Genomic DNA, 17,964 nt, shown 5'->3' on the forward strand with positions numbered 1-17,964 from the left:
AAAAAAAAAAAAAAAAAAAAAAAGAGAGAGACAAATATCTTATTTTATCCAGCGCGAGAGCTTTGCCAAACAGGTAAAAAAAGGGACTTGGGATACAGACACAAGATTGTTGAAATGGTAGACCATGAGATCTATACTATACAAGAAAGAAAGTAAAGAGGGTATTGTTCATATACAGGAGGAAAGTAGAACAACTAAAAGACTGGGCATCCACATGGAGGCACAGAGCACATTTAAGAGACTTCCTGTTTGAACTGCCAATAAGGAAGGACACTGCAACAGAACTTCTGAAATATTATCTGAAAAATCAGTTAATTCTGAAAGATAACAAAGTCTAGAGTGTTACTATAGATGCTGGTGGCATAAGTGAGAGATGGAAATGAAAGGCCTTAAAGTCAAGGAGCTTAATTGTTCATGAAAAAACTGTGAAGTAACACAGGGTAATGCTAACACTTGAGGCAGAGAGGAGATGAAGTGTTGGAGCCAAAGTCATCATGGAGTGAGGAGAAGAACCAAGAAGAAAGCTGCTGAAAGCGATGAGGGAGGTAGAGGAGGTTTCACCTTCTCCAAGAGCATAAACAAACAATGGTTTAGCAGATGCATGGCAAGCAACCCCATCTCCCAGTTGATAGGATTTGTGTGAAGAAGCAGTCTTCATTGAGTGGGCTCAAACCCCTTATGCAAGGGAAAGCTAGGTTCCAGCTAAAGTCAGGAGGAAAATATAACATTCAATGAAGATACTAAACATATAGGAGTCTGCACATCAGAGTGGGAGTTACCTAAGACAAAAATTAAAACAGAGCATGATGGATATAAAACATGACTAGGAAATCAAACCAACAGAACAAGGAGATGCAGTGAATTTCATCCTAAGACTCCAGGAAAATGGCAGAATCTCAGGTCTTAAATATCCATGGTGGCCTAAAAAGATGGCCCCTACAGTTATTGTTACAGTAAAACTTTTCTTTCCATGTATCTAGGTCAACAGAGGTTGGTAGCAGTGCTGGTTGCCTGCTACTGAATGGAAGCTAGCTGAGGTGGAACTGGGCTGGCAAGGTGTCAGAAGCAAATGAAGATGAGCTACATGGTGGTAAGCCCAGGCTGCAGGTAGTCTTAGGTAATCTCTGATGCTTATATACAGAGTAGGGGCCTCAATGATTCTGCACTCAGTTTCTAATACATAGTATTGCAAACGAGAAGTCTGATGCCACTCACTCCCTTTCCACTGAGATCATCTTATTTTGCCCTACTCACCATGTGTTTCCTTTGACTATTCCTGCCTGGCACTTTTCGATCCGAAGACCTAAAGTGAACTTTTTAAAAAATATCACTTCTTTCCTAGATCCTGAGAGCCTACATACACATTCCATATTTCCTACTCTTTCTCTTGTAAACTCCATCTGATACTTTTTGTTCTGCATTCTAGTCTTCTAATCCAGTGCTTTAGTCTCCACTTGTGTCAGTTTTGTCATTCCGTGCTTTTACTAAGTGTGTGATTCTTTTGCAATCAGGTTTATGTCTAAGAACTGCTATCATTTAACAAATATTGAATATTCAACAAATATTTACTGAGCAACTATTATGTGCCAGGCACACTCTGGATTTTATTGATACAGTATCCCTTAGAATCCAAATTTAAGAAAAAAAATTAAGCTCTTTTTTTCTTGCATCAAAAAAACCAACTTTTCAACATTTTTATAATATACTTAAAGATATGGGATGTGTGCCCCCAAAATTTGTGCATGATATGAAACTGGGAGGGATGGTAAAAACATTTGGTGAAAAGAAATTGAATTTTAAAAGCTCTTGACAGCTTGAATGGGGAATTGAATCTAACATAGCAGCTCAGTGGGGCCATACGCTCTGACTTATCAACATGGTCCCCTCTCAAGCTTTTGACCCTTTTCAGCGGTCCAGTAACACCTACACATTAACATTTGTAACTGATGACCTAGACTGATCAGCATACATAGTTGGTATGAGCTTTATCAACATCTGCATATGCTAACATTTGACTAACTAGCAGATGTCTCACCTAATTGTGTTGTGTAGTATATGAGTAGGTAACCCCTACCTACAGAATGGAAAACAAAGGAGAATTGTTTAGAGTGGGTTTTTTTGTTTCCCATATCAAACTTTTATACTTTTTAAAATTTTTATGTAATCAGCTAATTCCTTTTAACTTTCACGGGGAAGTTTATTGTTGTGGATAAGAATGTGCCACATTGTCTGGTTTTGAATCCTAGCTCGTACTTTTTACTATCTACATTTTATTGGTCAAATTATTTAACTTCTTTGTGTCTTAGTAAAATATAAATAGTAATTTATTTACTTTATAGGTTTGTCATGCACTAAATAATAAACACAAAGCATTTAGTTTAGTATCTGACATAAAGTAATTTTCAACAAATGTGTATTCTAGCATTAATAATGATGACATTAGTAATAAGTCACATCTTCCTCATTCTCTCTATTAAAGAGGAATTTTGACCCACAAAGCCAACAACTCTTCCTCATTCTATATCCACACAGCTGGCTTGGGAATCCAGTAATGGGATATAACATTTATCACTGTTAACTATTATGTTAGATTCAACTCTCCTCCAACCTCTCAAGAGATTTTCAAATCTTGATTCTTTCCATCAGATAGCAACTATTATCCCTCCCAGTTTCACATCATCCACAAATTTTACAGGCATGCATCCTATATCCTCAAGTGTGTTGATGGAATGGTAAAAGGGCACACACTCTTTTGTGTACATCCTGACAAACGTAGCCAACTTCAATTAATTGGTGCCTCAAGTGCAATTTTTTAGCATACAGCCACAAAGACAGCATGAACAACTACAGTATGCTGTGAGAAGTCCTAGTGCTCTGTTAGCACTGTTTGCTGCGTTTCTCTTCCTACTAAACCTAAAGTAATATGATGAATATATTCTTGTTTTTTGGACTATTGTCTTAACAACAGATCCTAGAATCTTTCCTGGCATGTATATTAAGCTCAGACGTCAGGAGCATTTTCCCCTTTTAAAAAAGTAGGGTGATACATGTGAGCCTGCCTCATTCTTCTGGAAACTCCCCTTCTACAATACTTCAAAGACCAGAGGGTTGATAATCTGAATTGTGGGAGTGTATCTGTTTAGGCGAGGAACTATATGGATTCAATTAGAGAAGGACAGCACTTTCTCCAATTTCTTCTCCAACATATGGCATAGTTTGCTCAGTGATGCAAATGCTTTCTACATCTCAAGATCATTCTTCTTAACAGGGACAGAACCAAAACCAAAAAAGATGATGATTCTTCTTTCTCTATTATCTGAAGCAATTTATCACAACTCTAGCCATTTCTTAGTATTCTCTGGCTTTGAACCTAAAAAAACGTTATTAAATCTAATCTTTTTTTCAAGCCTAAGCTCATTTTTAATTTAGAAACTGTCTGTGCCAACATAAGTATGACACTAATCTAGTCTTGGAGTACTTCCTGTTTGCCTCAGAGGACCTGGTAGTATACAATAAGTATCCTAACAAAACTAGAAGTAGAAAATGGGTATTGTACTTTCTTAATTCCTTCACACTAACCTTCAGACCCTGTCACCAAGAAGACCTTGTCATGACCTGCATTTGATGAAGTGTGGATACAGCACATCCTATTTTCTGAAGATCATGGAACAATTTTATAAGACCCTTACATTTTTTATTAAACCTTATAGAATTTATTTTTATTTATTTATTTACTTTTCAGTTGGAGTTTCACTTCACCGCCCAGATTGGAGTGCAGTGGCACACTCACGGCCACCCCAGCATCAACCTGCTGGGCTCCAGTGATCCTTCCACCTCAGCCTTCCAAGTAGCTGTAACTATAGGCATGTACTACCACACCTGGCTGATTTTTTATTTATTGTAGAGACGAGGTCTCACCAAGTTGCCTGGTCTGGTCTCGAACCCACAGCCTCGGGCAACCCATGCCCCTCGGCCTCCCAAAGTGCTGAGATTACGGGCTAAGTCACCGAGCCTGGCCTAGAATTTATTTTTTAAAATAAGAGTGACAAGGAGAGTTCTTATAGAAGACTGGGCTTTCACATAGCACAAGGAACTCCTATGTTTAAATGCAGTCTTGTGGAGCAATAATATTAACTGCGTTTAAAACCACTACATTCTGGCTTTCAAAAAATGTTCCTCTATAAACTATTATGTCTAAAGCCATGGATCAAATGGACTCTTCAAATTTATATTTCATCCTGACCCAAAAGAACACAACTGAAATCAACCAACTCAATGCATACTCTTTAACTTTTGTCATCTCCTTTTACATGCATTAAATCATAAATAATACTTATAGTCTTTCTTTCCTCAATGAAGCATCCATCTTTCCTATTATGCTTCCTGTTTGTTTTAAAACTTAATGTAATAGAGCTCTGAGTATACTGGCTTGTTGTGAGAATTAAATATAAAGAAAATCTAGATGCTATTCAAAATAAAAACTTAAATGAGATATTGATATGGAGCAACAAACATACTTACTATACTTATAAAAAAATGGATGCATTGTTTATTTTAATCTTAAGAACTCACAATTTTTCTGCAATAAGCATTGCTTTTACCTGATTAATCTTTTTTAAAAAGATATTAAAATATTTTGTAAAACACGTTGAAACATTAAAAACACTAAATTACATTTAAGAAATTCTGAGTACTTCATTTTCTAACATTTCCAATTACCTTGAAGCATGCATCTGTAAGCAGATTCAGATATGGCATAGATGTGTGGAGGCATCTCATGACGCTTCTTCCCTCTATACATTTCAATAATATTCTCAGAGTAAATTGGAAGATTCTTGTAAGGGTTTATGACTACACAGAAGAGTCCGGAATAAGTCTAGAATTAAAATAAAATATAATGTTAAAAAACAAACAACAGGGAAAAAATAAAATAAAATAAATATACTTGCATTTATCAGTCAGGGTCCAATCTGGATGCAGAAACCACACAGCCATTTAAACAAGAAATCTTTATCTTTCGGATAATCAATCCCCAAAATTAAACTTAGACCATGAAGGAAAATTTACTACTATGAATCACAAGTAGTACACCCACAGTAGTTTATTAAGTGGTACTCTTTTGGACTCAATTTTCTCATTTGTAAAGCAGAAATAATGTGGACTTCATGATTTCACAGGACCATTACAAGGTTCAAACAATATGCTATTTGCCTTTTCATATTCATTCTCTCACAAGTATACAAGGTATGAAAAGCTCATTAATATAGTTTCAGGTTCCACACTGCAACTGATCTTTAAGAAAACGCCATCTGTCGAGTTTGAGTATAGTATCAAAGACTATCCACAAGTATCTGAAATAGGCTATTAAAATACTCCTCCTTTCTCCAACCAAATAATTGCGTAAGGCTGGATTTTCTTCATACACTTCAACCAAAACAACATATTGTAACAAATTGAATGTAGAAGTAGATACAAGAACCCAGCTATCTTTTGTAAAGATATTAATGAGATTTGCAAAAGTGTAAAAGTTTTTATTTTTCTAAATTTTTTTGTTTTGGAAAAGAGTGTTTTTTTCTTAAAAAATTAATTTATGGCAACTTGTTATGGGTTTGCTATTACTATTTTAAAATGAGTTTAAACATATACATATATATATATTTTCTTTTTCTTTTTTTTTTTTTTTTTTTTGAGTTGAAGCCTCACTCTGTCACCCAGACTGGAGTGCAGTGGCATGCTCCCAGTCACCGCAGCCTCGACATGCTGGGCTCTGGTGATCCTTTCACCTCAGCCATCCAAGTAGCCGGCACTACAGGCACGCTACCACACCTGGCTAGTTTTTGATTATTGTAGAGACAAGGTCTCACCAAGCTGCCTGGGTGGGCCTCGAACCTGCAGGCTCAGGCAATCCACTTGCCTTGGCCTCCCAAAGGGCTAGGATTACAGGCTAAGCCACTGAGCCCAGTCAATAAATATTTTTTTAATTGTTTTAATTTTATAGGCCGGGTACGGTGGCTCACGCCTATAATCCCACCATTTTGGAAGGCCGAGGTGAAAGGATTGCCTGAGACCACGGGTTCGAGACCAGCCTGGGCAACTTGGCAAGACCTCATCTCTACAATTAAAAAAAAAATTATTTTAATTTTTAATACAGCAAATATCAATAAATATAACCCACATAAACAAAAGCTTTTGAGGTTCCTCAATAATTAAAAGCTGCTAGTCTAGATGATGCAAACCCTTCCTGATCAGTATAATAGTCATCACTCGGAATTGACCCGATAAACACTTAAAACTTCAGAATTTAAAAAATTTACACAGAACAATTTCTGAGAATACTCTACAAAATTGAATCTGGGAGCTATAGAAAAATGAACAGTTAGAACTGCTGACAGACATTCCAGTCCTCTAAGGGACTGAAGGCATTTAGAAAGGACACTCGGTTACATTATAAAACAGATATTTTATTTAATGTGACTTGGGTAGATCAAATTCTAAATGCAAGAAGGCACTTTAAAAGGCTGGAGGATTGGTAGTTTCGACAGCATGACCAACTTTCCCAGAGGACACTAAGGGAGGTTCTAACAACTGTGTTCATAAGAGCTGAAACCCTTGGCAATTGCCACCAAAAAGTGCTCTAAAGACTACTGTTTTGAATACTGCAGTTACTAATGCTAAAACAAGAGAATGAAAGTCTGCCAAAAAATTTCAAGTGATCAGAACCATCTCTTTGGCTGCATTCCTTGTATTTTCCTGAACTCACAATTGCAGGCTCAGATGTGGAATGCACTTCCTAGACTGGCAGGTTAGAAGGGACAAAAAGCAAAGGGCATCTGCTTAAATTTACTGATTTGGGCTGTCTGCTAATGCCTTACTTCTGAGCCAGCCTGGTGGACATCAGTCCCCTGCTTGCCTGAGGCCATGTTAATTACTTATTGACTACTCAAATCTTCAGATTCTGGGTCTTCTCATATACACTGTAAACACCTCAGCAAAGCTTGGCTGGCTCTTGGGCTTCCTAGACCACCATCTTATGCTTTTTCCCAATCAAGTCTCTTGTCTAACTAGTCCAGTCTTGCTCTGCTGCTCATATGACAAAAAGGCAATGAAAGACAATAAAAATAAAGGCTTTATATATTTATTATTTTTGAGTTGGAATTTCACTCTGTTACCCAGGCTGAAGTGCAGTGGTACACTCACGGCCACCATGGCCTCCACCTGCCGGGCTCAGGCGATCCTTCCTCCTCAGCCTTCCTAGCTGGAACTACAGGCGTGCGCCATCACACCCAGTTCATTTTTTGATTTATTGCAGAGACGAGGTCTTGCCAAGTTGCCCAGACCGGTCTCGAACCCCTGGGCTCAAGTAATCCTCTAGCCTCTGCCTCCCAAAGTGCTGAGATTACAGACGTGAGCCACCGTGCCTGGCCAAAAGACTTTATAAGGGTGAGAAAAACTAAGTAGAGGCAACCTCAATAATTTTCTTTTTACTGAGTTTAATCTATATACAGTAAACAAATCATAACTACACATCAATTAATTTTTATACACCCAATCTCACTTTTTCATTCAAAAATTAGATCACAGTCTATCATGAAGCTACAGATTCTACACTTCACTTTTATAAGAAGCAACTAATTATAAACTGGCAGAAAAACAGAAAGCTCCAAGAAAGTTAAAAAATGCAAATTCAGCTTAACACTCCATAGCATGTATGGCACAGAAGATGAATAGGTCTCACAAATATGAGTAAGTCACCAAACAACAAAAGGTTAAATAATCATCAGTATATCATGCTTGCCAGAGAGAAGCAGAAATAATGCTTAAGTAAGATTATTAAAGTGCTTCAAGAACTAACTTCTAACTTCCTAGAAAATTAGCTCAGATATTGGGCTCTTGTGTAAACTGATCGCTGAACTGACACTGCACCACGTCTGTCTTCCCCCAGGTGCATGGTAGGAAGGCAATATGTTGTTAAAATAATTTCTCTGGAGACCTTAAAGTGCAAACTGTATTAAGTATTTGAATACACATGCAAGATATTAAGCATCTTCAAGAAACATATACTCTAGGTAAAAACATATACTCTATCAGGGGTCCTCAAACTTTTAAACAGGGGGCCAGTTCACTGTCCCTCAGACCGTTGGGGGGCGGACTATAGTTTAAAAAGTTTGAGGACCTCTGCACACACTAAACAAACTAGTCACAACATAAAGGACCCAAAAAGAGAGAGGGGGAAAAAAAGTAGAGAAAGCTCTGAGGCAGAACATACAACAAACTCTAGGCACTAAAAGTCACACGCATCTTGTCAGAAACTATAAAACTAGGTATAAAATTCAGACCCAGATGGTCTTTGATGTTCTTTTTAAAGAATATTAGGCCAAAAGGGATAAGGGAATGCCTGTTAAAATAGAAACAGCATAAAACTCTTACAGTGGCAGGATATACCCAAGTCAGTGTAAGAAAACCAGTCTAGCTGAAACTAGTTTATACTGTGGAATGTGAGAGATACGGACCTAGAAAGACTAACTGAACAATTTAGATTTTGTCCTCTGTAGGTGATGAGGTATTAGAGGTTCTAGAGAGAAGAGCAATTGGAGGAAAGAAGCACTTGAGACTATGTGAAAATCTGGCAGTCATATGGAAAACGGACTGAAGGAGCAAGGGGTGAGAAGCAGGAGGGTAGTGGAGACTGCTTGATAGTCCTGGCACAACAACAGGGCCTAGATGAGAGAAGACCCAACAAAAGACCTAAGTCAAAGAGGACTCCACGGTTTTCAAGCTTCAGAGACTGGAAACATTATTGACAGGAGGAAAAAGAATTTGATTTGTGGAAAAAGATAACAGATCCCTCTTAACATATTGAGATCGTGGTATTGTGGGTGAGCCAAATAGGATGCCTAGTGGGTATCTGGAAATACTGGATTGCCAGAGCCTTGGGAACATTTTGAAGAACTGTAAAGGCTTGAGGAATAAGTTTGTGTAATAACCTTATTGTATGCTTTACCTAAGGGAGGCATACAAAAATATCTGCACTCAAAAAAAATTTGCCATTTTTAAAACATGCTATGCTGTTTCATGCCTCCAGGCTTATATCTATGCCATCCCATCCTCCTCTGTCCAGTATTGGGAAATTTTACTCATCCCTTAAGGGTCAGGCCTCTGTTTAAGAAAGCAGGACTATGTATACACATTGTTTCATAGGTTCAAAGGATTACAGAAACAGGAAGTAGAGGCTGGTGCAGATGTTAACACAAATAACAGTCTCCTACCAGGAACAGAGGATTGAACTGAGAACATCACATAACCCCTTACTCCTCAGCTGTAGCTTTCAGAAGAAATCAGACAACCATCCAAAAGGAAAAGGAAGGGGGAAAAAATGATTCACCAATAACACCTACAAACTCTGAACCTAGAAAAAATTCACAGTCATGTTTAAAATAAAAATTTTAAAAACCTTAAGCAGCCGGGTGTGGTGGTTCATGCCTCTAATCTTAGCACTTTGGGAGGTAAAGGCAAGAGAACTGCTTGAGCCCAGGAGTTCAAGACCAGCCTGGGCAACTTAGCAAAACCTCTACAAAAAATTTAAAAATTAGTTGGGTGTGGTGGCATGCACCTGTAGTCTCAGCTACTTAGGAGGCTGAAGCAGAAGAATCACTTTAGCCCAGGAGGTCAAGACTGTAGTGACTGTGGTCCTACCCTGCACTCCAGCCTGGGTGACAGAGTGAGACCCTGACAAAAAATAAAATAAAAACAACCCTACATAGTAAGAAAAAGATAATCATTCAAAGGATTCAAATAAAGAAATTATCTATGGAGATTATCTACATAACAGTTAACAGAAAACTTTAGGAAATAGATTAATATCTGCAACAGAATGCAGTATAACATGAACTCTACACATTAGAATAGAAATGTATGAGAAAAAATAGGTGACTGAGGAAAAAAAAAAAAAAAAAAGACTGTAACAATTCATCCAAAATAATAAAATCAAGTGATAAAAGTGGACATATTTATTCTAGGAGAACATCTTTCTCAAAGAAAAATAGAACAAAGGTAAAATAACAAAAGATAAATGACAAAGGCAAAACCAATAAATAATAACAGAACAGATGAATATGGAGGGCAGAGGAAGGATAATTAGGATATTGATCATTACTGCTCCTCTGAAAGAAAAAAGGTCAAATCTCTATTTTAAAAAATAATAAAAATAAATTTGGAAAAGACTTTATGTGCAGAAATATATACTGAGTTAAAAAGAATATATATAATTTATTATACCAAGCTAACAAGTACAGGAATGATAAGATTAGACTCTTACCATTTTGCAGCCCCTAATGCAATAATGAATCTGAACAATGTCCATCACTGGCTATTAAAATCCTTAGGTGACTGGCAGATAAGGACACTCTGAATGCCTGAACCAGACTGGCAAAACCTAAAATGACTCACTACTGATCAATCTTAGCATCATAAAGTGAGAGACAACAGGCATTAGGTGTCTCTTGAATGGAAATCTGTGTAAGCCTCTGGATCCAAATACCAGATTGTAGGAAACACCATCAGAATGCAATCAACAAAATACAGAATATGAGAAATTCTACAACACAATTGACTGCTTCTCATAAAAAAGAGGGAGGAGAAATATACCGATTAGGACTGATATAACAACTGCTATGGTTTGAATGTGTCCTCCAAAAGCAAGTATTGGAAATTTAATTTCCAGTACAACAATGTTGAAAGGTGGTTCTAATGGGAGGTATTTAGGTAATGAATAGATTAATGCCAATTATAAAAGGGCTTGAGTTTTTTAATTCTATCTCTTAAACTCTCTTGAGCACACTCTTCTTGCCCTTCCCCCTTCTGCCAAGGGATGGTGCAATAATTCAAAGGGCCTCACCAGATGTGGTACATTGATCTTGACTGTCCAAGCCTCCAGAACCATAAGCCAAACAAATTTACACACACACAGACACACACACAGACACACACACACACACACACACACACACACACACACACACACACACACACACTACCCAGTCTGGGGTGTTCTGTTATAGTACACAAAACAGACTAAGACAGCAACCAATTGCAATATATCAGCCTTGTTTGAGCCCTGAATTGAACAGACCAAATATTTATAAGGTATATATAAGACATAAGGAAAATATGAAAAGTGACTGAATAGTTGATGATACAGAATTATTGTTCTTTTTTGGACAGATAATAATTATGAATCCCAAAAAACTGTTGCTGAGAAGATGCTAAGCAAAGCTTTCAGCAACACAAAAGTCTAAGAGAACAAAAATTAAAGCATTCTGGCCCTCCCAGGAAGTGGTAGGGGATAGGGATAGAAAACACCTCATGCTTTCAGTTGAGACCCTGACAGTTACACTCTAAGACTGCCTGAAGCCCAGTTGGAAAAGATGTCAACCTCTAAATATACTACATGCCCTAGTTCTTCTTAGCCTGTCTGCTCCAAAAGCTTAATGCCATCTAGAATAAGCTTAATGCCATCTAGAATATGAATTATCGTCAGGCACGGTGGCTCAAGCCTGTAATCCCAGCACCTTGGGAGGCCGAGGCAAGAGGATTGCCTGAATCCAGGGGTTCGAGAACAGCCTGGGCAACTTGATGAGACCTTGTCTCTATAATAAATCAAAAAATTAGCCGGGTATGTCGGCTCAGCCTGTAATCCCATGCTTTGGGAGGCTGAGGTGAGTGGACTGCCTGAGCCCATGGGTTCGAGATCCACCTGGGCAACTTGGTGAGACCTCATCTCTACAATAAGTCAAAAAAAAAAAAAAAGTAGCCGGGTGTGGTAGCGTGCGCCTGTAGTTCCAGCTACTTGGAAGGCTGAGGCGGAAGGATCACCGGAGCCCAGAGCCCAGCAGGTCAAGGCTGCGGTGGCCAGGACCGTGCCACTGCACTCCAGTCTGGGCGACAGAATGAGACTCCAACTCAAAAAAAAAAAAAAAATTAGCCGGGTGTGGTGGCACGTGTCTGTATTTCCAGCTACTTGGAAGGCTGAGGCGGAAGGATCTCCTGAGCTCAGCAGGTCTAGGCTGCAGTGGCCATGAGCGTTCCATTGCACTCCATCCTGGGCAACAGAGTGAGACTCCAACTCAAAAACAAAACAAAAAACAAACAGAAAAAAAGAATACAAATTATCTTCACAATTTCTTGTATACAATAACTGGGTATACAAGGCAACAAATTGTAACTAAAGTCCAAGATAATATCTGGATCTCCTCTGAGTCTATTTTTAACTGACGTGTATTATTGTCTTAGATGACAATATGATCAAATAATTAAAAGATATGCTTGAAAATTCTGACAATTTAAACTATTTTAAAAACTCAATTGAAAATCTAAAACTAAAAAAAATAACTAAAATTAAGAATTCATGTGTTAAACAGCAAATTAGATGCAGCTGAAGAAAAAAACTAGTTGACATTTTTAATCAGAAGCAAATAGCCAGATTGAATCATGGAGAAAAACAAGGATGAAAATGTAAAGAAATAAGAGAGCCAGATGAGATATGACAGAAAGGTCTGACATGCAAGGTATGTGAGTGCAAGAAGGAGAAAAGAGAGAATGGAGCAGAAGCAGTATCCGAAGAGATTATGTCTAAGAATTTTCCAGGCTGAGGCGGAAGGATCGCCGGAGCCCAGCGGGTCAAGGCTGCGGTGGCCGAGAGCAGCCACTGCACTCCAGTCTGGGTGACAGAGTGAGACTCCAACTCAAAAACTAAAAATTAAAAAATAAATAAATAAAAATAAACACAAAACAAAACAAAATTATGGCTGAGTGTGGTGGCTCATACCTATAAATCCTAAGACTTTGGGAGTAGAGGTGGGAGGATTGCTTGAGCCCAGGAGTTTGAGACCAGTCTGGACAACATAGGGAGACCTGCATCTCTACAAAAACAAAGAAAATTAGCCAGGCATGGTGGCACACACCTGTAGTCCCAGCTACTCAGGAGGCCAAAGCAGGAGGATCACCTAAATTCAGGAGGTTGAGGCTGTGATGAGCTGTGATCATGCCACTGCACTCCAGCCTGGGCAACATTGTGATACCCTGACTCACAACAACAGCAACAACAACAACAACAAACTGTATTGAAGAGCCTAGACAATGCACTAAAGCAAGTAAAAGAAATGTGTAGGAACTGGGAAAAGCCGGGCTCAGTGGCTCAGCCTGTAATCCCGCACTTTGGGAGGCTGAGGTGAGTGGATTGCCTGAGCCCGCGGGTTCGAGACCCACCTGGGCAACTTGGTGAGACCTCATCTCTACAATAAATCAAAAAATTAGCTGGGTGTGGTAGCGCGCACCTGTAGTTACAGTTACTCGGAAGGCTGAGGCGGAAGGATTGCCGGAGCCCAGCAGGTCGAGGCTGCGGTGGCCGGGAGCGGCCACTGCACTCCAGTCTGGGTGACAGAATGAGACTCCAACTCAAAAAAAAAAGAACTGGGAAGAAAAAATAAAACTCATCATTTGCAGACAACATGAGTGTGTTCAGCAAAAAAATCCAAAAGAATCTTCAGCTAAACTTTTATAATCAATAATTAAATGTAGTAAAGTCACTGAACATAAAGGCAATACAAAAATTAATTGTAAAAACATAGCATTCCTACATAATGGTACCAATCCAATCATGCATATTATATATATAACAGATGTATTATAAGGATGAAATGTAAAACACTATTTAAATAATATCCAAAAAAATCTGCTGGGCTCGGTGGCTCAGTCTGCAATCCCAGCACTTTGGGGGGAGACCGAGGCGAGTGGATTGCCTGAGCTTGGGGGTTCGAGACCAGCCCGGACAACTTGGCAAGATCTAGCTGGGCATGGTAGCATGCATCTGTAGTTCCAGCTATTTGGAAGGCTGAGGCAGAAGGATTGCTGGAACCCAGCAGATGCTAGGGTGGCCATAAGTGTGCCACTGAACTCCAGACTGGGCAATAGAGTGAAACTCCAACGCAAAAAAAAACCAAAAAAAAACCTTCAAATCTAACAAAAGATTTACATGGCTTCTACAAAGAAAACTATATAAAATAATATAAAGAAAAATTAAGTACTAAATTAATGGGTTTACCCAGGAATTAAAGATTAAATGTTGTAATAATCTAATGTGTCCTTTAAATTGATCTAGAGTCAATAAAATCCCAATCAAAATTCCAATAGGGTTTTACATATGAATTAAAAATGGACAAGCAGATTCTAAAAATTATACTGAAATACAAACAGTCGAAAAGCCCAAACAATCTAAAGAACAAAAATGAGAGGATCTTCCATACTGGATACCAAGACATATTATAAAGTTGTAATAATTAAGAAAATGTGCTCTTAGTCAAAACTTGGACTCATAGACCCATGAAATAGAGTTGAGATAGAAACTCCTTCTTTTGCTTCTTTAAAGATCAAGATGCATCCATTGCTTTGCTAAGCCATGGTTTGACCATGTGGCTCCTTGAGCCACAGTCGCCATGTTTCCTAGCCTTGACCCCACTCTCCTGCCTTGGAGGTATCTCTGTCTCTGTCTGTCTGTCTGTCTGTCTGTCTCTCTCTAATTTACTTTCTAAATAAACTATATTTTCTAATCAAAATAAATAAATAAATAAAGATCAAGATGCATCAAGGACTCTCAGTCATTAATAGTACTGGGATACCACACGAAATCTTCCCTTTATTAAATTCTCAAAATACTTAGTTTGGGAGCCTTCTGTTTCCTGTTGGTACTCTGACTAAATCAGGCATTATCTAGAAAAGCTAAAGATATGTTACAGATATGCATAGGCTATCACTCAGGAATTCTACTCTTAGTGATATACTTTATAGAAAGGCATGCTTATGTGTACCAAGCACATGTACAGAACCATCAATTGAAGCAATGTTCATAATGGTACAAACCAGAAAAAAACAAATGTACCGTTGAGAAGATAAACTCATAGAGTCAAAAATCTTACAATGGAATACTATACTCCAACAAAAATGAATAAACTGCTCACATTTTGTTTGTTTGTTTGCCGGAGTCTCACTCTGTTTTCCAGGCTGGAGTGCAGTTGTATGCTCATAGCCACCCCGGTCTCGACCTGCTGGGCTCAGGCGATCCTTCTGCCTTAGCCTTCCAAGTAGATGAAACTACAGTTATGTGCTACCACACCTGGTTAATTTTTTTATTTATTGTGGAGACAAAGTTTCACCATGTTGGCCAGGCTGGTCTCAAACTCCTGGGTTCAGCCAATCTTTTGGCCTCCCCCTCCTAAATTTAGTGCTGGGATTGCAGGTGTTAGCAACTGCACCTGACCTCAAACCTTTTTATTTATTTAAGGGCTCCTTTACACTCTTAGGAACTATTAAAGACCTTTTGTTTTATATAAAATATATGTAGTTTTTATTTTTTATTTTTTGAGTTGGAGTCTTATTCCAGTGCCCAGGCTAGAGTGCAGTGGCATACTCACAGCCACCCCAGCATCGACCTGCTGGGCTCAAGCGATCAATCCTTCCTCCTCAGCCTTCCAAGTAGCTGGAACTACAGGTCCACACCTGGATAACTTTTTCATTTATTGTCGAGATGATGTCTCACCAAGTTGCCCAGGCTGTTCTCAAACCCATGGGCTCAGGCAATCCCCTCACCTCAGCCTCCCAAACTTCTGGGATTACAGGCTTGAAACACTATGTCCAGCCAAAATATATGTAGTTAGTTAAGTGTATATTAATTCATTTTTAAATGCTATATATATTACATGTTAACATAAATAACACTGCTTGCGATAAACAACTTTTTGTTTTCCAAAACAAAAGTGAGAAGTGGCATTGCTTTATATTTTTGTAAAACTCTGTCTGGCTTAATAGAAAACAGCTAATATTCATGTCTGTTTTCACATTCAGTCTATTGTGATATGTTGTTTTGGTTGACACATATTAAGAAAATCACCCTTAAACATATTTAGCTGGAAAAGAGGAGAATAGTTTAATAGCCTTTCAGATAATCGTGGATATACTTCTTTGATACTACCAAAATTTAACGGGTGATAATTATCAGTAAACTTCTCATATTCTGCTACATCAAAATCCACTGATTTATCTTGCATGTTGCATGAATCTTTTACCTATGTATGATTTTGTTAACTTCATGCATACATCATTTGAAAAACACTGACTCAATAAATTATACAAGTCTTCCAAATGATGACATTTCACTATGACATCAAAAAAACCCACTTTTATTATAAGCACCATCTATCACATTTGAAAGGTTTTTAAGTATTGATATGCTATCAAGCTCAGAGTGGTAGATACTAGCTCCCTAAAATTCTAATTTTCCTGTAATAACTCAAATTTTATCATCAGCAACCAATATAGTCTGTTGTTTCATTTGAAGTAACAGGTTCACTTTATTCATTTTCAAGAAAATATCTGCCAAATACCTCTGCATAAGTAACTATAGCTTATCTATCAGTCCTTCTATCAAATGAAAATAGTATTCTATTTAAAAAGCAGCAAATTTAGCTTGCAACTCAAATAACTACACACATACTCTTTCTCAAGGCGAGTATCACACATTGATATGCAGCAAAAATGCTTTATGCATACTTACCATCTCATCACACAGAATACTAAAAAGACATATTCTTAAGGGTTGAGATTTAATAAAAATCATTTTTCCTGCTTTACCAAGGATGTTCTTGAGTGAAATTGAATTTTTTTTTAATTGCCAATAAACAGCAGTGAATAAAATGATTACTGGAACAGTTTGGGATACTGCTTTTATTCATGATAAGATGGCAGGAGTTTTATTCAACATTAATTTTGTACCATTAGTACAAATGTCAACAGCGAAAAGGGCAAATAACATCTTCATATCATTATAAAAATAGTTTTGACCTCAAGGATCCCCTGAAAAGGTCTTAGGGAAACCCTAAAAGATCCACAGACCATACTTCAAAAACTCCTAAATTGTACCAAGACAAAACAGCATGGATGAATCTTAAAAATGTAATCTTAAGGGGGTGGGGAACAGACATGAAGGCTACACACTAGGAGATTCATCCATATAAAAATTCAAAAACAAGCATAACCTCTTTGGTCTTTACAAAAACCATATTATCTAGGAACATATACTTAGTTGATAAAACTTTAACATTGGGAGACTTTAACACACTTCTCTCAGTAACTGATAAATCAGACAAAAATTAACAAAGTTATGAAATATTTAAACAACATAGTTAAAAAGCTGAATCTAATGGTCATAGATAGAATCCTATACCCAACAATAATAGGATATACATTCTTTTTTTTTTTTTGAGTTGGAATCTCACTCTGTCAGACTAGAGTGCAGTGGCTGCTCTTGGCCACTGCAGCCTCGACCTGCCAGGCTCTGGCGATCCTTCCACCTCAGTCTTCCAAGTAGCTGGAACTACAGGTGCACGCTACCATGCCCGGCTAATTTTTTTTATTTTATTTATTGTAGAGATGAGATCTCGCCAAGTTGCCCAGGCGGGTCTCGAACCCGCGGGCTCAGGCAATCCACTCACCTTGGCCTCCCAAAGTGCTGGGATTACAGGCTGAGCCACTGAGCCCAGCCAGGATATACATTCTTTACAAATACGTATAGAATACTCGTAAAAACTGGCAATTAGACAACCCAAAGCAAGTCTCAACAAAACAAGGAATGATGTTATATGGACAATATTCTTTGATTGCAGTGCAATTATTTTAAAATCAATAAAAAGATAACTTTAAAAAAACTAGCATTTGGAAATTTTAGAAGTATACTTTTTTTTTTTTTGAGTTGGAGTCTCACTCTGTCACCCAGACTGGAGTGCAGTGGCTGCTCCCGGCCACCACAGCCTCGACCTGCTGGGCTCCGGCGATCCTTCCACCTCAGCCTTCCAAGTAGCTGGAACTACAGGTGTGCGCTACCACGCCCGGATCATTTTGATTTATTGTAGAGATGAG

At 38.1% G+C, this 17,964-nt stretch overlaps 1 protein-coding gene across 7 annotated transcripts in view; it reads right to left on the reverse strand.

Annotated features, from left to right (window-relative positions):
• Positions 1–17,964, reverse strand: part of MYH10 (myosin heavy chain 10) — a 154,789-nt gene that overhangs the window by 126,200 nt on the left and 10,625 nt on the right. For all 7 annotated transcript variants that reach the window (XM_008061144.1, XM_021713963.1, XM_008061139.1 and 4 more), the window contains exon 3: positions 4,720–4,876. In XM_008061144.1, coding sequence (XP_008059335.1) covers positions 4,720–4,876 — 157 coding nt within the window. The remainder of the gene's footprint in view (positions 1–4,719; positions 4,877–17,964) is intronic.

This window comes from Carlito syrichta, unplaced genomic scaffold, assembly GCF_000164805.1.
Source record: "Carlito syrichta isolate Samal-C Ts95f unplaced genomic scaffold, Tarsius_syrichta-2.0.1 Scaffold305117, whole genome shotgun sequence".
NCBI classification, from domain to species: Eukaryota; Metazoa; Chordata; class Mammalia; order Primates; family Tarsiidae; genus Carlito; species Carlito syrichta.